The following is a 22619-nucleotide window of genomic DNA, read 5'->3' as shown; positions in this document are numbered from 1 at the left end:
TTCTCATTAGGCTTCATCTAAGGTCTTTGTTCTTCATCTAAGGTCTTCATCATATGGAGGAAGTTCTCTTCAGTTTCTAGTATACTGAGTGGAGGGTGGTTATTTTTGGTGTTTTGTTTGTTTTTGTTGTGGAAGTTGTTTGACTTTGTAAAATGTTTTTTCTGCATCAATAAAAATTATCCTTTTTTCTTTTTTTTCTTTTAAGCCACCATTCCTTCTATTGATGGTGTTTCACATGTCTAACCCACGCATGCACATCCAGGATAAAACGCACTTTGGCTGCTGCGGTGTCGAATTCTTCAGAATCCTTCTAGATTCAGTTTTTTAGTAGTTTGTTAAGGATTTTTGCATCTTTTTTATTTTGGTTTCTGGTTTTAGGTCACACCCAGCAGTGCTCAGGGCTTGCTCCCGGGGTGCCGGGGTCCAGCCTGGATGGTCTCCTTCCAAGGCGAGCGGCTTAGTTGCTGTCTCTGCTGTACTGTCTCTCTGGCTCCACTTGGCGTCTCCAGCCCGCAGCATCTCTTTGTTTGGGGCCCCGTGTGCTGGGTACCAGGAGCTGAGCACTGCTTTCCCTCTGCCCGCTCAGTCCCGGAGCCCTTTCTCTCCCACTGCAGCTCCGTGTCCGGTGCACTGGCCCTTGGTCCTGTGCCTGCGACCAGCTTCACCACCACAGTCCTGCTGACCTGGACCCAGAGGAAGGCTTCCTCTTGGGGTTGGTGAAGAAACGGGGAATAATTGTTGTTAATTCTTTGAATGCTGAGTAGAATTCTAACCAGTCCAGCAGGTTTTGGCCGCTTTATTTGTGAGGTTTTTGATTTCTGCTTCGTTTCCTTATTGTTAATAGGTGTACTCAGATGGAAAAAAATTTTTTTCCAGTCTTTTGTGTTTCAAGTCTTTGAGTCTTTTGTATTTCTAGGTAATTCACCTGTTACAACCGGATTACGTAGTTTGCTGGGAGATATGTCACAGTTCTATCTTTTGATCCTTTCTTAAGATCTGTAGTACCGTTCCAGCTTTTATTCTTCTCTCTGGTAATCTGAGTCTCTGTGTTTTTCTTTTATTTTTTTCTTTGGGATTTTGGGTCGCACGTGACTCTGCTCAGGGCCCACTCCTGGTGGCGCTCTGGGGTCCACCTGCGATGCTGGGGACAGAAGCCGGCTCGGCCATGCGTGGCCAGCGCTGTGCCTGCTGTCCTGTCTCTCTGGCTCCGCTTCGCTTTGCCCTTCAGCCAAGGGGTTGACAATTTTGTTGATCTCAAAGAAACAAGTTTTGACTTTGTTGATTTCCTCTCGGTTTTGTATTTTCTATTTTAAAAATGTTTATTTTACTGTTTTAGTTTTTATTTTCTTCTGCTAACATTGTGTTTGTCCCTCCCTCCCAATTCCTTAGGGTATTCAGTTTGATTATTGGTTTATATATTTATATATTTATTTCATTATTGATTTGGTGGACTGGAGCGATAGCACAGCAGGTAGGTAGCACGTGCCTTGCACGCGGCTGACCCGGGTTTGATTTCTTCGCCCCTCTCGGAGAGCCCGGCCGGCTACTAAGAGTATCCCGCCTGCATGGCAGAGCCTGGGAAGCTCCCCGTGGTGCATTCGATATGCCAAAAACAGTAACAAGTCTCACAATGGAGACGTTACTGGTGCCCGCTGAAGCAAATCTATGAACGGGGACGACAGTGCTGTGACAGTGCTACTGATAGGGTATTTGGAGCCACACTCCAGTGCTCAGGAGCAGCTGCTGGCTCTGTGCTTCAGAATGAATCCTGGGGCTCAGGGATACGTGGTACTTCGGGTTCTAGTCAGGTTGACTCCGTTCCAGGCAAGCACCTCACCTTCTATAGTATCTCTCCGGCCCAAGATCATCTTCTTAAGATTTCTTCTCACACAGTGCTCAAGGGACCTGAGGGTGTGGCCGGTAGGGCAGGACTCAGCCACCCAGGGTATGGCTGGTCCAGTGGTCAGACCCCTGTTATGCTGGGGACGGCCACGTGCATGCCTGTTGCTTTTGTTTTCTATGAATCTTACAGATAGAATGAATGTGTTAAGCCTAGTTTCTGTATTGTTGTGGGTTGGGGCCTTACTCCTGGCTCTGTGCTTCTTCAGGGATCACTTCTGGCAGGCTCAGGAGCCCATGTAGGGGTGTCAGGAATTGAACCCCAATCAGCCACATGCAGGGCAAGTACCGTACCCCCTGGACTGCCTCCTCAGCCCTCATAGACTCTTTCATATAGTTGAGTTTAATAAGGAATCAAAGTATTTTTATTTCCAAATTGGGGGGTAGGTCTGTTGGTAGACACCCATCGAGCTGTGGGGACATGTAGATTCCATTGGTCACGGTGTTCTGGTTGTGATTCTAATTGTCCCTTGCTTCTCTCACAGGGCTTTGACTCTGAGAGGAGGGCTGCCTTACTTGGAGCACCTTAATCTCTCCGGTTGTCTTACTGTCACTGGTGCCGGCCTGCAGGATTTGGTTTCAGCATGTCCTTCTCTAAATGATGAATATTTCTACTACTGTGACAACATTAACGGTAATACCTTTTAAGATGAGAAAATGAGGGAATTGACTTAAAAAAAACCCTTACAGTTTTGTTAATTCTTAGGTTTTTATTTTGCCTTCTAGATTTCTGGTTCGTAAACTTATAGATTAGTCTTTCACATTTGATAAAATTTTAAAAGTCACATTTCTGGGCTGGGGAGACCGTGCGGCGGATAAAGCACTTGCCTTGCATGCGTCTGTTTGGGGTTCGATCCCTGGCACCCCTCTGGGCCCCCAAGCAAGGCCAGGAATGACCCTGCATGCGGAGCCAGGGGTGGGAAGTCCTGAGCACCGCGGGGCATGTCCCAAAAACCACCCCAAAGTCACTTGTTGCATTAATTAACTTCTTCAAAGGTGAGTTTTTCTGCCACAGATATTTCAGTTACTCATTCTACCAGATTTTTGAGCTATGTTGCAGTTTCAATCATTTCAAGATGGCAAGTTGTAGAAATAGTAAATCTTAGGAAAAATTGGGAAATTCTACTAGAGTGTTGTAACACTCAGACCAATTCAGAAGTATTTTGATTCAGGATACACTGATTTCTTAGGACGGGTGGACTCATTTTTCTTGTAGGCTAACTGTTTGAACACATTAGAAGCAGGACTCCCGTAGTGCGGGTTCCTCAGGGAGCCTGGGTCTGTTTAATTTCGTTTTGGCATCTCCAGCCTGGCTTCCCTGGACTGGACCTTTCAGTGTGCTGCTTCAAAGTCCATTCACTGTCCTTTGGAGCGTTTGATAATCACTGGGAAAGACTGGCATTTTCAGTTTTTTTTCCCTCTTTTTTGTTTCCTAAAGTGCTGTTCTCAGTTATTCACTGTCACTGTCACTGTCATCCCGTTGCTCATTGATTTGCTCGAGTGGGCACCAGTAACGTCTCCGTTGTGAGACTTGTTGTTACTGTTTTTGGCATATTGAATACACCACGGATAGCTTGCCAGGCTCTCTGAGAGGGGCGCAAGGAATTGAACCCGGGTCAGCCGCATGCAAGGCAAACGCCCTACCCGCTGTGCTATCGCTCCAGCCCATTCTCAGTTATTAGTAAATAAATAAATCTCCTGTATTTAAAACTGGAAAAAGTTCATATTGTTCAGGTTCTATTAGGCCCTTACTTTTTTGTACCAATTCTAGCTGGTCGTCTTTGATAGCCCGGTTTATCTTTTTTTTGTTTGTTTTTGTTTTTGGGTCACATCTGGTGATGCACAGGGGTTACTCCTGGTATATGCACTCAGGAATTACTCCTGGCGGTGCTCGGGAGGCCATCCAGGATGCCGGGAATCGAAGGCAAACGCCCTCCCCGCTGTGCGCCCTACTGTGCTATCGCTCCAGCCCCCACCCGGTTTATCTTAAGAGGAGGACGGGAGCAGTTGAGTTTGAGGCCCAACAGTTGACAGGAGCCAGGAAGATAGTCAGCAAAGTGCTCTTTCCTGGAGAGCAGTCTTTCCTTATCTGAAGGAACTCCCGATTCAGAATCCCACCGGATGTAGGAGATGACTCTGCGACTGTTGAAACGGGAACATGGAGAGTATTTCTTTGCTCTCAGATGCCAAAAAGGGACGCTGAGCTGTCTGTCTATATGCTGGGGTCACGGCCTCAGCACGCCTCTGCTTGCTTTCCAGATGGAGTGAGTGTGAGAGGGCACTGTAGCTCTGTCATTGTAGATTTAGCATTGTCCTTCCCAAGGTGTGGGATCCGTTATGAAAAGTAATCTTAAAACAGGTTTTTTAATATGAAAAAAATATTTTCAGTCTTACTTTAATTGCCCATATTGATTTGGTCAATATTAATTGACCCATCATGAGTCATGCTTGTGGAACTAAATCTCACAGTTACTCTGTTGTCTTTAATTTGGGGTATGTAGATGCTATAGGTTGAGAGAGGTTGGGTTTTAGTTCACTGTTTCGTTTGCACATATTTGTCAAACTTCTTGAAATTATTTAGATGCTGAGATGGAAACTGAGTCTCTGGGAGTCAGGGAGAGACACATGGCATACACCACCCTCACGTGCTCCCTCGCACAGCGCTGGCCTAGGCCCTGAGCACTGCTGGGTGTGGCCAGAAAGAAACAGAAAAGTACTTAAAATACTTTGTACTCTGTTACAAGCGTGTTCGAGTTCCTTTCGTCTTAGACTAATGTTAGGTATACAGGTATTGAAGTATTCCAGAGGGAACTGTCGCATCCCAGTGCTGAAGGCCAAACACTTGCTCTCTCCGTTTGTAAATGAGTAGTAATTTTCAGTAAGTGAATATTTTTTTTATTAATTTATTCTTTTATTGAATCACCATGTGGAAAGTTACGAAGCTTTCAGGTTTAAGTCTCAGTTATACAATACTCGAACACCCATCCCTTCACCAGTGCATATCTTCCACCACCAAGAACCACAGTATAGCTCCCCCATCCCCCCACCTCCCCAGTCCCCCACCCCGCGTGTGTAACTGGTAAATTTAGTAAGTGAATATTTTGATTTTTGTTTTGGGATTACATCTGATGATGCTCAGAGGGTATTCCTGGCACAGTGCTCAGATGTTTACTCCTGGTGGTGTTTGGGGGATGTGTGGTGCTGGATATTTCCACGAACCTCAGTAAATGAGGGTTAAGGAAGATACCTCACTTTGAAGGATTAGGGAAATAGAGAGTGCTTATATAACCCAATATTCAGTCTTCCTTTTATAGCATCTTTCAACATTTTTGTATAAATGGGGTCCTCTAAAGTATACAGGTGGCTGAACGCTTTGTAACTTTCCGCATGGTGAATTAATAAAAGAATTTAAAATAAAAAATAAAAATAAAAAAAAAGTATACAGGTGGCTTATATTAATTTGGGTCTCAGAGTTATAGCCAGTTACTCTTGAAGCAATGCTCTAATACACTCTCTTCTCTCTTTCTCTCTCTTTTTTTTCTTTCAAATGAAAAGGACATAAGAGTCACCTAGAAAGTGTTAAGGCTTCATTGTGTACAATTTTGCAGGATGCTGTGATTGGTTCAGTCTAGTGTCTTTCATTATAACTCAGTTATACAGTGAATAATGACTGCTTGTAGAGACCTTTGTTACTTTTATTATTTCTGAACTTAGTTACTATGTTCGTACATGGGCTTAGATTATTAAGGCGTGCATATTTGGGTGAGAAATTATATTTTAAATATTTGACAGTAATAGTTAACTAAATAATTTTTTTTTAAAGATTTATGTAGATTCTACCAGGCTAGCAACTAAAGGAGGTGGATTACTGATGAACAACATTCACTTAATATTAAGTAAGAAGAGATTAAGTAGCAGAGATTTTAGAGAAGATAAGTTACTAACCAGATATTCAGACAGTATTTGCTGCAAATAAGATAACATACTAAGCACTGGTTATAAAATGCCAGTTTTGACTCTTAAAGACATTTTGACATTTAAATTTGTGTTTTGGTTAGTAAGGTTTTGATTAAAATATAAAAGGAAGCTTAGTCATAATTACTAAAAATTCTTTACATATAAGAAATGTTAAATGAAAGTTGAATAGTTTAGAACATGATAGCACACTTTTTGCTCTGATTTCCAACTCAGTGTATGTATAATTTATGAATTAAAATAGACTAGCCCAGAGTTCTTTCTGGAGGTGATACAGTCTCAGATTATTTGCTCTCTTATGTTTCTAATTTAAGTTAAAGAGGAATGAAAGGTAAGTGAAGGTAAGTGCTGATATATGATATAATCTGCACAAAATTCAGGGAAAACATTTAGTAACAACATTTTAGGAAAATATCTCTAACAGAATGGGTGTTTTATCTAATATTTTTTAATGCTTATAAAATTCATCTTTTACCTTGAAATTCAAAGATTTTATTTCATCATAAAAGTTTTATTTTCTGGTTTTATTATTATTAAACATAATTTAGCCCATGTATGTTAAAATAATTTGTGTTTTCTTTTCTGTATTGGATTGGACATTTGCTGTTGATAAGGTAGATTTTACAGGGTTTTTAGTTCTGAGTTGTCTGTGAAGGCTTAATTGTCTACGTAAGACACTCGGAAACACAGTATCAGCCATTCTTCTTTCTAATAAGTTCCTTTTTCTATTGTTGGTTTAGTCTGATAATTTATTTCCTTTTCTGGACAGTTTTGTGAAACTGAAGGATTTTACAACTGTTAACAATGCTTAAATTTTCCATGCTTTGAAAGTTGGTGTTCTTGCCACATTTCTACAGTTTGAGACTAGTCAGAGTTGAAAGCAGTGGTCCTGTGTAGGGGGTCTTGGACAGAGGCGGGCCGCTGGACTGGGTGCTCTGCTGAGCACAGTGCCTGTTTGATTCCCACATTTGTGTGCCCCTGTAGTCCTTTTAGGCAGGGTGGAGACAGAGGCTGCTGGGTCTGTCCTTCGGAGAGTGGGCACAGGATGGCTATTTGGGAAGGTCGAGTCCTTCTGAATGCTTTCGTAACCCATTTGGCTCATTCATTCTCTGCCTTCTCCCGGTGGCATACTTTCACTGCATTGCCCTCCGGCCTTCCCGTCACCCTTCCCCAGGCCACTGTTGAATTCTGCATAAAATTTGCTTAGCTTCTTGTCCCTTAAAAAAAATACGAACCGCAATATTTTGAACTATTTTAGGGAATATTAGAACAATTACACAGAAACCTGTATGTGTCTTTTCCTCTCCCCTCTTAAAAAAACTTGGAATGCGATCGTATACCGCGGAGATTTTTTTATCAGATCCATTTTTACCGAAACCATCCCTGGGGCTAAGCAGGGTCTTTCTTGGGGGTGAGTCACCATTGGGTCCGAGGGAAAGGCACAGGGGATTGGCCGCTGAAGCCTGTGTAAGGAGGCCAGCCCGAGGCCGAGGAGACGTCTCGGGGTGGGTTTGGCTGCACGGAGTCAAGACAGAAAACTGATCAGAGTTGACTGTTGAGTTTCGGGCCGTAAGATCTCTGGCAGGGCGTTTCCCATCCGGAGACGCATGCTGAGAAATTTTATTTTGACTTTGTGCTTATCTTCTTTTAAGAAAAACTGGTCCTGACGGTGTGTGAATTTCATTTGACATTTGAAATATTTGACCAGGTTTTCATTATAAAAAGGAAACACATTTTAATTTTGATTAAATTAAGATAGACTTGTGGTAACTCAGTTTTAACTTTTTTTTGTTTCAACTTTTGTGACAAACTTTTTTGTTACAAAACATAGAAGTGAATCCTCATGTATCATTCATTCTTGATCGAAGTCATTTTAACTGACTTCATTTATGAACACACATTCAGTCATCTTTCATCTAGCATTTTGTATTTAAATACTTCAACCCAGTTCTCTTCCCAGGTACTATATCAACTTTAAAATCAAACATAGTGTTGAACATTAAATAAAGCTATTGAAATTCTACACATGCTTGTAAAGTTTATTTTTCTTCTTACAGGTACATTATGATTTTCATACTGAAATATGTGAACATTATAATGTTTAATTGGTTGTATTTACAAAGAAATTTGACTTTTGTATTTTGAATATGCCATTTGGGGATACAGAAAAAAGTTAAATTCTGGGAAATAGGTGTGTATTCCTCTGTCCACTTACAGGTAGTTATTTTCTTCTGTTAGTATTAGAATAATTGCCTTCTTTTGCAATGGTTTGACCGTTTAAAACAGAGCAGTTTGAAAAGTTAGCACCTCAGGTAAATTTCTATCAGTCCAGAGTATTGTTGGTTTTTTTTTCCCAGTTATCCATTTTTTACATTCTACAGTAAAATTATCTTGTATTTCTTTGTATAATCTTTACATATTGTAGTTGCAAGTATTTCCTGATTGATGAGTAAATAACTGCTCTAAACAGTCCTGTATCACATGATGTTCCATCAGTGATGATCTATGTGTGCTTGGCCAGATGTGTAGTAGTTTATGCTGTCTCGGTTTGTATATTTACACCCTGTGGCATTCGACCATGACAACGTTGCCTAATAACACCTTTGGCAGATCACATAACCATCATTAAGTGATGTAAGAGTATTGTTCATGCTGCAAGCATTTTGAAATGCTCCTCCTATATAGCTAACATATTCTTTTCTGTGTTTTACTTTGTGAAGACTGTGTTTCATTCAAAGTATTTAAAATTTGAACCCATGTCATGGTACCTTTATTTCCCATTTTGTAATTTTCAGGTATGTTCCGCAGTGGCATCAGATAGCCATCTACTATCTGGGATAAAATATCAGTTATTCCACAGATGTGTGATACTCATTTTTGGTAGTTGAATCATAATTCTTATTGATGTGTCTTAATTACTCATCATATACTTAATTTGAAAGATAAATTCACTTAATCCTACTGTATTAGCACTAGATGCTAAAAATACAATAAGGATTTTTTCATGTATTTTTTTTACATTTTTTGAATTTATTATATATTGCAGTGCTTAATATTGGAATTTTAGCTTATCTATGATGAGTAGGACTGTTCTTAAATCATCATATTTCTAGAAAGGATGTTCAGAGTATGGGATGAAATCTGTTAACTTAGCCTTTAAGTTCTGCTTCTATGGGTATCTTTTTCTTCTTGCATTTTTATAAAAATCTGCCTTTCACTTATCGTTTGGACCACAAAAGATGTGTTAAAGTCAAGAAGTTAATGGTAATATTTGTGTCTGGATACTTTTTATATACTTCAGTGAGATTTTCTTCTCATGTTATCAGTGGATTGTTGATAAAGGTAAATGATGTTTCAAAGGTTCTTTCATAGGCACGGTGAGTCTTACGTGATCTCTGAGAAATGCCCGCTTTCACACTTCTCTGTTTTTATGCAGGTCCTCATGCCGACACAGCCAGTGGATGCCAGAATTTGCAGTGTGGTTTTCGAGCCTGCTGCCGCTCTGGCGAATGACTCTTGACTTCTACTACTACTACAGAGTAGACCTTTGTCTACTTCATTTAGCTGAGCAGGCTTCCTTCCATGCACTTTACTTACAGCACATGTCTCGTGTTAACCATCCCTTTCTGATTGTGACTTGTTTTGGCCCCAACTCTCGAAGCCCCCCAGATCTTCATTTTCACCAGTGAATTCTACAGTGTTGTCTTTTCTTGCAAAATCATATTTTTGTTTTAGAAAGGGAATAGTTCTTTTCACAAAGGTTGAGAGTTAAGAACAGTCTTACCATATTTCTTCGAAATCGAATTGTAAAAGAATGTCACTAATACTGTGCCACTTAAAGTACAAGTTTAAGGTTATCTTGGTTTTTAAAGTTAATGGGGTTATTGGTTCTCTTTATAGAACACTCTATCAGCTTTGCAGACCTTTTCAGACATAACATTTTTAAAGTCTTATTTTAAAAAGTTGCACATTTTGGAAACCAATCTTTTTTTTCCCCCATGTTTCCTTTAGCAAATCTGAGGGCCAATTCAGACATACCCATATATAAGATTCTTTAAGATTCTAGAATAAATTGGCTTCGTGGTGTGAGCTCAGTGAGCTCCAAAGCACCGTGTATTTGTCTTTGCTTCTTCAAAGATTCCCTGCTTCCCACCACTGTCCCTAAATTGTCAAATTTGGGGGGCGGGACTTTAAAAAAAATTCCACAATCATTTGAAGAAATGTATAAATAAAATCTACTTTGAGGACTTTATCAAGCAATTTCTTCTGTGTTTTGATTTTATTACACACTTCAATGCAGGTTTTGGAGTAGGATAAAATACGTTGTTTTGAGCGCCTTGAAGTTTGAGAGACCTCATGTCTCTGAGTTGATTGCCCTTTTGAAATGAATTATGCAATAGTCACGGGTTGGACTTGTAAGTGTAGCTCTATTGCTGTGTGAAGGTAATGAGGATGGTGACCCACCATTCTAAAAGGCACAGTGGGGATTTAATTTTTTTTTTGCCCCGGAGAGCCCGGCAAGCTACGAGAGTATCTCGCCCGCATGGCAGAGTCTGGCAAGCTACCTGTGGCGTATTCGATATGCCAAAAGCAGAACAACAAGTCTTACAATGGCGATGTTACTGGTGCCTGCTCGAGCAAATTGATGAGCAACAGAATGACAGTGACAGTGTCACAGAGAAGAAGAGTGGGCAGAATGCTTTTTTTTTTCTTTTTTAAATAAGTACATCTAAGACTATAGAAGAGAAAGTATTCATCAACAAGAGGAATCTTGGCCGTCCTTTCTGCTCCTATGGAGGTTTTTTTTCTTTTGTTGACGAAGTAGAGAGATTAGTAGACAGATTCAATGGAATCATGGAAAAGATGTATATTTTTTGCTCTTTGGTTTTTATGCCACACTCTGCGATGCTCAGGGGCTACTCCTGGCTCTGCACTCAGAAATTACACCTGGCGGTGCTCAGGGGACCCTGTGGGATGCCAGGGAGCGAACCTGGGTTGGCCGTGTGCAAGTCAAATACCCTGCCTGCTATACTGTCAGTCCGGCCCCAGTCATGGTGAGTTTTAAGATAGTTGTCTAAAATGAAGGAAGAATCATTTGATGAAAATATACCGAAAAGTCACTGATGCTTTTAAATTCACTGATGCTAGAATTAAACAAGGTAATCTTTACAAGGAAAGTATTTAATCACTCCTTATTTATAAGTTCTGCCCTTCTGCTTCCTTTGCTGGTAATATTTGCAAAATTAAAAGTTGAAACCCCCGAAGCTTTCCTGAATGTAGGATAGGACAGCTGAATAAATAGATAATCCTACATTTTGAATTTGTATATCTTAAGCCAAAGTCCTCCTGTCTTGTTGTCACCCCTATACCTAGCCTCATTGAAAAGCCCAGCTAGGGGCCAGAGCACTAGTGTAACAGGGCATTTGCCTTGCGCAGGGCTGACTCAGTTTTGATCTCGGGCATCCCATATGGTCCCCCCAGCACCTCCAGAAGTAATTCCTGAGTGCAGAGCCAGGAGTAATTTTTGAGCATTGCCGGGTGTGACCCAAAAAGCCATTAATAAATATTTTAAAAGCCTAGCCAGGGGTCTGAGCAATTGAGTATAGGGATTAGTAAAACCCTTGCCAATGCATAAGGCTAATCCTGGGTGTGGCCCAAACTCCCCACTCCCCCCAAATACAGTAAGCCTGGCCTAAGTATAAAGAGTTCTCTTAGAGAGCTTGAAATCAGTTTAGTGAGTAGTTACAGGGTCAGAAATTTTAGTTTCTCGAGGTGGACTCTTGCCATTATTTTATTTCCATAGCAGTGCCCTAAGGTTTTTTTTTTTTCAATTTTACTACTTTATTTTAAAAAATATATTTTTTGAAACACTGTGAGATAGACCCTTACAAAGCCGTTCATGATTGTGTTAGTCATAGTGTTCCAACAGCTGCCCCTCACCAGTGCACCTTTCCCAGCACCAGTGTCCCCGGGTTCCCTCCCATCACACCGCCCATCCCCCAACTAGTTCCTATTTTGATGAATCCTGAAATACATTTCTTTTTCCCAAGTACAGTATATTGCTTTACTGTGTGTGTGTGTGTGCGCGTGTGACACATGTTTATTAGTGTATGCTTAATTATTTTTACAGGATGAGGTCTTTGGAGGTGTTTAATTAGCAAATACGTTTCTTCAGAAAAGTTGTTTTTTGCTGGATCTTTAAAGTGCAGTCACAGCTCTGTTGGCTAGGAGACGCATTCCGAGCAGAAGTGGGGGGCTGTACGGAAGCTCCGATGGTGGAAACTACGGGATTCTAGGGTCAAAGAGGCACACATGCAGGCGGACTAAGACACTGTACCATTTAAAAAATAATGATATTTTAATGTCATTATTTAGAAATAACATTTTCTCCCTTGTGATTCTTATCAATTAAAGGATCAACTGAAATTTTTATCAATTAAAATTTTCCACATATTCTGAAATTACTAATGAAGGGCTGTTCCTACTCCCAGGCTCACAGCAACATTGTTCACAATAGTAAGCCGTGGCCCCACACTGCACGCCTGCTGGAAGGAAACTCAGGCAGCGGTGATTGTATACCCAGAGGGATACTACTAGGCCGTTCAAGTCCAGGCGTGCCCTGGGGCAGGGGGATGTAGAGGTGATGATGTTAGGTGAAGTGAAAGACAACCATGGAGGGTCTCACTCATGATGTATTCATGTTCTAATTGTACAAAAGCAACTAGCAAGTACATAAAAGTCAGTGCTAGACTCTGTAAACAGTGGTTTCCTGAGGGAAAGGAGGGGAATGAGGAGAGAGGTATTTTATGGGTGACACTGGAACTGGGGTGTTGGGAGTGGTAACAGTTACCCCTGAAATTCCATAATATTGTTAACCAGTGATAAGGCAGTGAAAATTCAAAACAACAAAACCCAAAGTGTCTTACCCTAATTACAAATTTTATATGATATAAAAAGTACTGTGAAAATACTATCTGTTGCGTACAAGGGAGGCAACGTAGATCCAAACGGACAGCACGTTTCTGGGGTACGGGTGAATATACACAGCCAAGGCGAATTCCACGTTGGGAACATCAATGTTGTGGACTCCTGTGCTGTACACGGCTTCGACCAGCGGCTTCGTGTCCGAGTAGGCCATGTGGAGCGGGAATCCCGAGAACTGGAAGAGAAGGACGTTTGTGGGCCTCGACGCATAGCTAGACTTCCCTGTATACTTTTCCACACACGAACTATGCAGTTCTTAATATTCTTGTTTAAACCTGAACCTCAAAGCCATTGAGTTGTGTTTTTCTCTTCATTTACCAGCAATACAGAAAATGGAGAGGGGCCGAACATCTCTTGGCTAGCAAGGGACACCGGGCCTGCCCCCCACCCTAGTCCTTGCTCCTCGAATTTGCACAGTAACTCGTGCAAATTCCAGGGGCCCCGGCAGTGGACCCTCTTCCTAGCCTGAAAGCACAGGAGGTCCCTGGAGACTTCCCAGGAGCCTCGCGCGCATGCGCTCCTCTGTGCAGGTGGGAGGGCCTGGGGGACCTGCGCTGCCCCTTGCAGCTCGGAGGTGAGCAGCTATGCCAGGAGAGCGGTCCAGCCCCCGCGCATCCTCGGCTCCTTCGCTCAGGGGCGTCAGGACCGCCCTGCCACACCCGGCTCTGATGCTCAGTCAGCTGTAGGGAGTACAGTGAAATGCCCAGCTCCACGCTTGGCCCAGACAAGGCTCATTGGCAGAGGTGGGGCTGTCCAGGATATGAGCACTGAACGCAGGTAACAGGAACTCGGCAATAATGGGAAGTAATTACTGTGAGGTCCGCCCTCTCTCAAAGCCTCACGCTTTCTTGTGCTTGATTTCAGCTTTACAGACCACCAAGCCTCACAGGACCTGGCCACGTGTTTTCATTGTCCTCGTGCTCGGGGCGTCCGTATAGAGACTTTCCCCCGGATGCGCGGTGTTTACTGTAGAGAGCATTTTGCTATGGTCAGTTACTGACATTTGAACGTGAATCATTTCTGGGGGTCCTACGTTTCCTCTGTGTGCTTGGGGGAACACCGGGGCTCACCCTGTAGTCGCCCAGCTGCCGCAGCAGCTCGGCCCGGTGCTCGTCCTCCACGTCTTCCCCGCGGCTCTGCTCCAGCAGGGGCAGGAAGTGGCGCAGCGTGGACGTGCAGTACCTGTTCCAGCGGGTCAGCTGCCGCGGCCGCCAGGCCATGATCTTCTCTTTGAGTATTTTTTCAACCCTGTCATTACAAAACAAAAATTCCAGTTCTTTCTGATGTTTTGCTTTTCCTTCATAAGCAAAAGTACAGTTTGGGGACTTAGGTGGGTACTTGGCCACATTCGAGGGGGCAGTTACCAGTCTCTAGGTGTAATGAGCACCGCACACAGGCCACTCCCTGGAGACTGAAAATAGACACAAGTCTCCTTAAAGGCTATCATGGTGAGCTGGGGAGCAGACCTGTGAACCGAAACATACTCTGGGGGCACAGCAGGTGCTTGGAATGCTCCCACAAAGGGAACCCCGATACCGAGCATTAAATTGATGAATTTAGCCAAAGCTTTCCCGAAGAATGGTTTTATGAGCTGCTTTTGCTGCAGATAAAGTCAGGCATCGGGAGTGAGGGGAGTTCGTGCTGAGTTTCAGGTCCTTGGGGCTGTCAGTCTTACACAGTTCCTGCCCGAGCGATTTCTGTTTGTGAGGATTATCCTACATGACCTTAAAAATACCTTTAGGATAGGCATCATTAGGGCAATTTAATTTGTGACGTCCTGCTTTATAGTCCACGTGAAACTATTAGGAACACAGATCTGAAGCCTAAACAGAAGAGTGAAGAAAGTAGATACTACTTACTGAGTCTGTATTTGCCAGATACTGTGCTCCGTGCATTTTACACATTTTGTTTCTTTAATCCTAATAAGCCCTATGAAGGGGGAGACTGTTCTGGGTTTATTTTTGAGGGGACAGTAGGATACAACTGACTTGACAATAACAGAAAGCCTTCCAATGCCTCTTGTGCATTCTGTGTAAAACACACAGACTCGGGCCTACGTTTTTGCTTGGGGTTTCAAGATACTCTAAGCAAGAAAGATCTCAGGAATGACTTCATCAGTGCTAGAAAAATAAATGGCATGAGTCTAAAAAATAGTGTTCTAAATATATTAAAAGAAACAAAAGTACTTGGTATTTGAGGAGGATTCTTTTTTTTTTTTTTCTTTTTGGGTCACACCCAGCGGTGCTCAGGGGTTACTCCTGGCTCATGCACTCAGGAATTACTCCTGGTGGTGCTTGGGGGACCATATGGGATGCCAGGGATCGAACCCGGATCGGGCCGCATTCAAGACAAACACCCTACCCGCTGGACTACTGCTCTGGCCCATGGGGAGGGTTCTTTATTTTAAATAGGCTTTCCCATAAGGCTTTGTCTGAAATTTGAAATTGGGAGCAAATTTGCCTTTTTTTTTTTTTTTTGGTGTGTCCTCTTAAAAGGGGTTTAATCATGTCATTTGACATGTTGATACCAGAGAGGATGTGTAAGCGTTCAGTCGGAAGACCACCCTCCCCCAACACTTAACAAGTACCTGTATCTGAGACTCAGTTTCCCCATTTCTGAAACGGGGATTAAGTATTCTGGGGACTCCAGTAGGTTCTTGGCAGCTTCTCCAGGTTTAAAACCAGCTGAAGTTATCTCAGCCACTAATTGGACAAAAGAGGCCTGTTTAGACTGAGAATTCTGCCATGCCCGGACAAGCCGTGACGCTGAGTCTATCAGAGGCCAGTGGCGAAGCCGCGTGGTCCCTGGCATACAGCTCTCTGTCCTCTCCACCCCAAACCTTCCTTGCGGGCCATGGGATTTAGAGATCACTTCTGCTCCTGGGATCTAGAAACACGAATTAAAGTTTAATTGCCCCAATTATTTCACATTGATCCGGACTCAGAATGGCTTAGGCTTAGACTAGTAGTGGCAGATTACGGGTGGATTTAGTTGTGTCACGTGACCTGTCCTGGAGCTCAGCTGCGGCCGCTTTATCTGTGCGTTGGTAAATGAGCTCTTCTGGCTGTAAAAGGAAAAAAAATTCAGGAATTCTGGAAATCACTAACACGCCGTTCCGATAGCTATACACTGTTTTCTAAACCAGTGTTTTAAATGATGGAGCGTCTGGTGAGTGAAATGAGTCAGTTGGAGGGGGACAGATATAGAATGACCGCATTCATTTGTGGCATATAAAAAACATGTAGTAGAGGGGCTGGAGCGATAGCACAGTGGGTAGGGCGTTTGCCTTGCACGCGGCCGACCCGGGTTCGTATCCCAGCATCCCATATGGTCCCCTGAGCACCGCCAGGGGTGATTCCTGAATGAAGAGCCAGGAGTGACCCCTGTGCATCGCCGGGTGTGACCCAAAAACCAAAAAAAAAAAATGTAGTAGAAGATTAATATCCAAGGCCAGGGAAAACAAGGGCTAGGAGAACTGGTAAGTGGTTGGAATCTACTACAAGTGTATGGGGGGTGGAGGGTAGGTAAGATAGAGAAGGGACCAGAGTAACAATAATAGTTGGAATGATCATACTGGACATGAAATGAGTGTTAAAAGTAGATAAGGGGTATAACTATGAACATGCTTCCTCCCTGTATTGCAAACAGGGAGGAAGAGAGAGAGAGGAAGAGCCTGCCAGCCTGCCATAGAGGCAGGCTAGAGGTGGGGTGGGGGTGACGGGAGGGAAACTGGGGACACTGGTGCTGGGAAATGACACTGGTGGAGGCTGGGTGTTGGAACACTGTATGACTGAAACCCAATCATGAACAGCTTTGTAAGGGTCTATCTCACAGTGAGTCAATTAAAAAGTCTTGGGAAAAAAAAAAAAAGATGAAGCTTCAAGCACTGAGTCAGAATACTGGTATGAGATGCCAGTGCACCATGATTCACCTTCAGTGTCACAATCCCAGTGCCGTGTCATTCTCAGCTTCACTTCCTTTCTCACAATGAAAATAGCTATGCTGAATTTGTTTTTTTAGCACTCTTTTCTTTCAGTACAGAGTGAATGCCTACTGTGTGCCAAGCACTTTCACAGGTGATGGGGAATCGTTAAGTAAAACCCTGACGTGTGTGTGTGTGTGTGACAGTGGAGACAAGCAAATTAACGTAACGTATTTTGATTTTACTACATATATCTGTATCCCCAAACAGTATATTTAGAGACAGTAAGGATTTAAGAGTGCCTACGAAGATTAATCTTTATTCAATTGTGTCCATAGCACAGCAGGTAGGGTGTTTGCCTTGCACATGGCTGACCCTGGTTCGATTCCTCTGTCCCTCTCAGAGAGCTACCGAGAGTATCTCGTCCACACAGCAGAGCCTGGCAAGCTACCCATGGTGTATTCGATATGCCAAAAACAGTAACAAGTCTCACAATGGAGACGTTACTGGTGCCCGCTGGAGCAAATCGATGAGCAATGGGATTATAGTTGATAGTTACTAGAAAATCTTCCACTATGTGCTAGAGTGTCTGTTTGCACTGTTCAAATCCTTCTCTCTCTTTTTTTGGCTTTTTGGGTCACACCCGGCGATGCACAGGGGTTACTCCTGGTTCTGCACTCAGGAATTACTCCTGGCGGTGCTCGGAGAACCATATGGGATACTGGGAATCGAATCCGGGTCATCAACACCCTATCTTCTGTGCTATCGCTCCAGCCCCCTCCACTGTTCCAATCACAGGCTGTTAACTGCACACTGTATGACCGGGGGGAAGAGAATCTTGTCTGTGTCACCTGGTATGCATGGGAGGGCAGCGTGTTTGAATCCTCAGTGTAACTGGGGGCCGTACCCTCCATTCCTCACTGAGGCCACTGAGGACCATCCGGGCCGCACCCAGTGATGCTCCAGAGCCCAGGATTGCCTCAGGCTTGGCACATTCTCGGACTGTTTCCGCCGTGCTCCCTCCCAGGGGTGACCCTGGGGAAAGCACAACTTACAGTCTCCACCCAGTGCACACCAATACGTGATGCTACCAGCTTAACCAAGTTTTAGTAAACTATGAACATGCTTACTACTTAGGTCTAAGAACTGCGCCCTGTGGATCTTGTCCCGCAGTTTGATTTGCTTTGAAAGCAGTTGTAGGGGGCTGGAGCGATAGCACAGCGGGTAGGGCGTTTGCCTTGCACGTGGTCGACCCGGGTTCGATTCCCAGCATCCCATATGGTCCCCTGAGCACCGCCAGGAGTGATTCCTGAGTGCATGAGCCAGGAGTAACCCCTGTGCATCGCCAGGTGTGACCCAAAAAGAAAAAAAAAAAAGAAAGCAGTTGTAAAACTAATTCAGTGTGTTGGGACCACTTTGTAAAATATTAAATCCAACAGTTACTCTTTGTTTTTTGGGCCACCCACAACTGTGCAAAGGGCGCTCTCCTTGCTCTGTCTCAGGGATCACTCTTGGCAGGGCTGGGCACATGTGCCATGCCAGGGATCAAACCCAGGTCAGCTGTCTTGGAGCAGGCTCCTTACCTACTGCACTATTTCTCCAGCCCCTAAACACAATACTTTATGTCACGGGACTCCTCATATCAAAATTTTCTTTCATAGATGCATGGACTGGGTCATAATTAACAGTGTTTTTCTTACTTGAAGGTGAGCTCAACTATCTGTGAGAGCCAAATATAACTTCGATGAAGTACTAAAAGAATTAGATGAGGTATCTTAAGAAGAGAATTAATAACCAGCTCCATCATATCAAACTTCAGATACCCTGCCTTCTTTGTCTACATTTATCTGTAAAATAATCATACCTGAACACTGGAAAGGCCAGGATATGGAAAGCTTCTTGAAAAGAAAGATTTCCATAACTTGGGCCTGGTGACATCAAAATTGATCCTTAGTGGGGAATCATATCGTTGGATATTAAACCAAATCTAAAAGAAGACAAAATTTGGTTAGCACATATTGTAGCGTGTGCATGTGTTTTTGTGCGGGCATGTATGTGTGTGTATGCGCACATGTGTGTGCATGCGCTCACATACTTGTTTGGATAGAGAAGCAACAGAACAATCCTAGCCAGGAACAATCCTATCTAAATGGCAGGGGAGCCACGTTATTCTCTTACATGTCTAATGTAATCCAGTGGCTTGACAAGCCTAAATCTTTAAAAATGCCCCTGGGATCTGGCAGGCCCCTGTCTTGTCCCGGTGACATCATTTCTCACTTGCTCACTCCAGAGCATCTGTCTTCGCTGAGCCTCGGTGGTCTCGTGGGCTTCACACTTCCTCTTTCCCCTGTGTAGAGCCCTTTCCCTGGAGGGGTCTCTTCATCCATTTCAGCCTTCCTTGTTTCCTTTTGGCTTCCCTTCCATTTAATTAGGATTGTTTTTATTGCTATTTTGAGACTAGACCAATGCGTAGAGGCACTTAGGGGGCTGCTGTGATTAACATAGGTGTCTGGTGCAAAATGGCCCGTGAAGGTGGCAGTGTGTGGGCAGTGGGCTTCCCCTAAAGGAGAGCTGGTAGGGTTCGCTGAGAGATTTGGAAGGAGGGAACGAGAGCAAGTAATTAAAAGGTGGCTCCCAAGGCTCTTACGGGGTGTTTGTTTTCCCTCCCAGTGCTCAGGATTAAACACTGTCTCACACAGGCAAGGCAAATTCTTTGCTACTGAGCTACATCCCTGGCCCAGACCTGCAGGGTTTGTTGATTGATTCATTGATTGATTGATTGATTTACAGGGCTGGGGATTGAATCAGGTCCTATGTGCGCACGATGTGTGTTTATCATTGAACCACATCCTCAGTCGCTCGTTCCAAGGATCTGGCCTGACTAGTGGACGATGGAGCTATTTCTTAGACTCAGAAATGGTCCTGAAGGAGGTCAGGAGTTAGGGCCCGAAGTTATCTGATATCCAGATAAAGATACTGAAGAGGCAGTTATTTTAGTGTGTGTGCATGTGTGTGTGTATTTACATATAATATACATAGATACAGTTATACATATAGTTGGTATATATTATATTTTCTATGATTGTTTTATATATTATATAAATATATTTTACATAAAGTTACTATATAATATATTTTATATAAAGTTATATATATAATATATAAAGTCCACGATAGGGTCCTGCTCTGCCAGCTGCTCAACAACCCCCGGGCGCACTCTGTCAACCTCAAGGAGACCCAGATGTCCCAGGTGCTGCCCAGAGATGCAGGCAGGTGGTGTTTGTCAGTGTGAAGATCGTTACAACATGTCAGTCGACCAAAAGCTTACATTTGGTAGACTGGGAACACCTGTAAAGGCAAGTAGAGGCCGCCCCCAAAGCCTCTGTCCCTCTCAAAGAGCCCGGCAAGCTACAGAGAGTATCCCACCCGCAAGGCAGAGCCTGGCAAGCTACCCGTGGTGTACTCGATATGCCAGAAACAATAACAAGGACGGTCCTCATTCAAGGACGGTCCTCATTCAAGGACGATCCTGAAAGAGCCTACGATCCCCCAATACGCCACAGGGCTACACTAGTACGAGACAGGGACGAATGGAGATATTACTGGCACCCGCTCAAGCAAATTGGTGAACAACGGGATGACATTGATACAGTGATACAGTGATATAAAGTTATATACACATTTTGGGGGTGATCAATATTTGCATATTTCTAGAAATGAAATATACATAGAACAGAGCTTAGGTGAATATGCCTTTGAGGATCGATGATTTTCAGATTTGGCAAGATAAGGGAAAAACAGCAAAAGGTTCAGAGAAGTGGTGACTCGACACCAGGACACTGCTTTGAGAAGGCCGGGTCAGGCTCGAGAGTGGACGGATACACTTGTCTTGCATGTAGCTGACCCTGGTTTGGTCTCTTGGTGGCACATATGGATCCCTGAGCACTGTCAGCAGTGACCCTGGAGCACCACCTGATGTGCACCCTCTTCCCCCCCTTCAGAAAAAAAAAAAGGAAAGGAGATTTTTTTTTTTAACAAAGAGAAGGGGGAGAAAAAAGAAAATGGGGGGACAGAGTCACAGACAGCTGGGCAGTGGGAGAGACAGGAGAGAGAGTGGAAAGGGGGGAGAGAGAGTGGAAAGAGGGGAGAGAGAGTGGAAAGGGGGGAGAGAGAGGGAGGGAAGGAGGGAGGAGAGAGTGGGACAGCAGGACTCAGTGCTGGAAGGAGCCCTCGGCTCAGGCTACACAGGACTCTGAAATCCAAAGTGGGCTGTTCTGAGTTTCCTTTCGAGTTCAGGGAAAGGCGCACTGCTTTTAAAATCACAGAACGATGAAAGCTGATCATTAAGAAACTTGCTCAGGGGGCTGGAACACTAGCACAGCGGGGAGGGTGCTTGCCTTGCATGCTGCCGAGCCAGGTTTGATTCCCAGCATCCCATATGGTCCCCTGAGCACTGCCAGGAGGAACCCCTGAGCATCGCTGGGTGTGACCCAAAAAGCAAAAAAAAAAAAAAAAAGTTGATCAGGCAGCTCAATGAACTGAAGAGGAGAGGATTAATCTGGAGGCTGTTGATAGTAAGGCCACGTGAACAGGACGGCAGGGCCTGGGAATAACCAGGTGGAGTCTTTAGGATTTGCTGTGAAGTAGGAGGAAGTGAGGGGGAATCAAGGACATTTCTTTCCTTTTTTTTTTTTTTCTTTTCAGGTCACACCTGGTGATGCTCAGTGATTACTCCTGGCTCTGCACTCAGGAATCACTCCTGGCGGTGCTTGGGGGTTTGGGGGAGACCATATGGGATGCCGGGGATTGAACCTGGGTCAGCTGCATGCAAAGCAAAGACCCTCCCCACTGTGCTATCGCTGCAGCCCTTCATTTCTGAGGTTTGAACCTGAGTTTGTAACATTCATAGAAATAAGCTAGGAGGTGGCAGGCTGGTGGGAAGAGACCTTGGAGCTTTGGATACGTGGAGTTTGAGACCCAAAGAAAGCATGTGTGGGAAATAGAAGACCTAGAGATGTGTAGCTAGTGACAGAATTAGTCCTTTTTGGACAGAATCCAGACATTTCGCTTGTTTGGGGGCCGCACCCTGCAGTCTTATTCCCGGCCCTGTGCTCAGGGGTCACTTTTGGCAGGGCTTGGGGAGGAAGGGGTGCTGCGGATCCAACCCGAGTCTGCCACGTGGCCGGGCACGCACCCTCCCCACCACACTCTCTCCAGCCCCACTGTTAGTTTCACTTTTGTTTGGAGGTCACGTCCCTCCAGCCGTGCTCGGGATCACTCCTAGCTAATGGCAGACACAATTAGGGTTTCTCTGCCGCAGCCACAATAAGCAGCCACTGAAGACCGGGGCTGGGGCTAGCGGGGCCGGCAGAATAGAGCCTCTCCTAGAGGGGGCGGGAGAGCTTGGGAAAGAAACGTCGGAGGTTACTGCTGCAAATAAACAGCCTTCTTATCAATAAACCACTGGGAGGAAAGTATACTTTTCACGAGGAGACTAGTCTTGCCACGTGCTGTAGGAGAAGAGGAGGAAGCGGAGAGAGAATAAGCCGCTGGATTTGTTTGACCATCAGTAAGACAATGGGACATTAGAATCTGGGGGCATGTCACTGTTGATATGTGTGCACATGTTCATACAGGTGTTTTCTGACATAAAATTTTAAGCCAGCATGTCAGTTTAAAAAAAGCTAGCCAGGGCTGGAGCAATAGCACAGCGGGTAGGGCGTTTGCCTTGCATGCAGCAGACCCAGGTTCAATTCCCAGCATCCCATATGGTCCCCTGAGCACCGCCAGGAGTGATTCCTGAGTGCAGAGCCAGGAGTAACCCCTGTGCATCACCAGG

At 44.1% G+C, this 22619-nt stretch overlaps 2 protein-coding genes across 5 annotated transcripts in view; one reads left to right on the top strand and one right to left on the bottom strand.

Annotated features, from left to right (window-relative positions):
* The window catches only part of FBXL5 (F-box and leucine rich repeat protein 5), a 40390-nt gene extending 30264 nt beyond the window's left edge, over positions 1-10126 (top strand). For both annotated transcript variants that reach the window (XM_055140636.1, XM_055140635.1), the window contains exons 10-11: positions 2385-2533; positions 9311-10126. In XM_055140636.1, the coding sequence (XP_054996611.1) occupies positions 2385-2533; positions 9311-9387 (226 nt within the window). In that variant the 3' untranslated portion in view covers positions 9388-10126. The remainder of the gene's footprint in view (positions 1-2384; positions 2534-9310) is intronic.
* Positions 10127-11877: 1751 nt separating this feature from the next.
* Positions 11878-22619, bottom strand: part of CC2D2A (coiled-coil and C2 domain containing 2A) — a 126039-nt gene continuing 115297 nt past the window's right edge. For 2 of the 3 annotated variants that reach the window (XM_055140630.1, XM_055140633.1), the window contains 4 exons: positions 18645-18767; positions 15864-15922; positions 13929-14106; positions 11878-13033 (listed from right to left, as the gene is read on the bottom strand). In XM_055140630.1, coding sequence (XP_054996605.1) covers positions 12845-13033; positions 13929-14106; positions 15864-15922; positions 18645-18767 — 549 coding nt within the window. In that variant the 3' untranslated portion in view covers positions 11878-12844. The remainder of the gene's footprint in view (positions 13034-13928; positions 14107-15863; positions 15923-18644; positions 18768-22619) is intronic. The other variant, XM_055140631.1, reaches the window with a different exon arrangement.

This window comes from Sorex araneus, chromosome 5 (genome assembly GCF_027595985.1).
Source record: "Sorex araneus isolate mSorAra2 chromosome 5, mSorAra2.pri, whole genome shotgun sequence".
Classification (NCBI taxonomy): Eukaryota; Metazoa; Chordata; class Mammalia; order Eulipotyphla; family Soricidae; genus Sorex; species Sorex araneus.
This window is presented reverse-complemented; position numbering and strand designations above follow the sequence as displayed.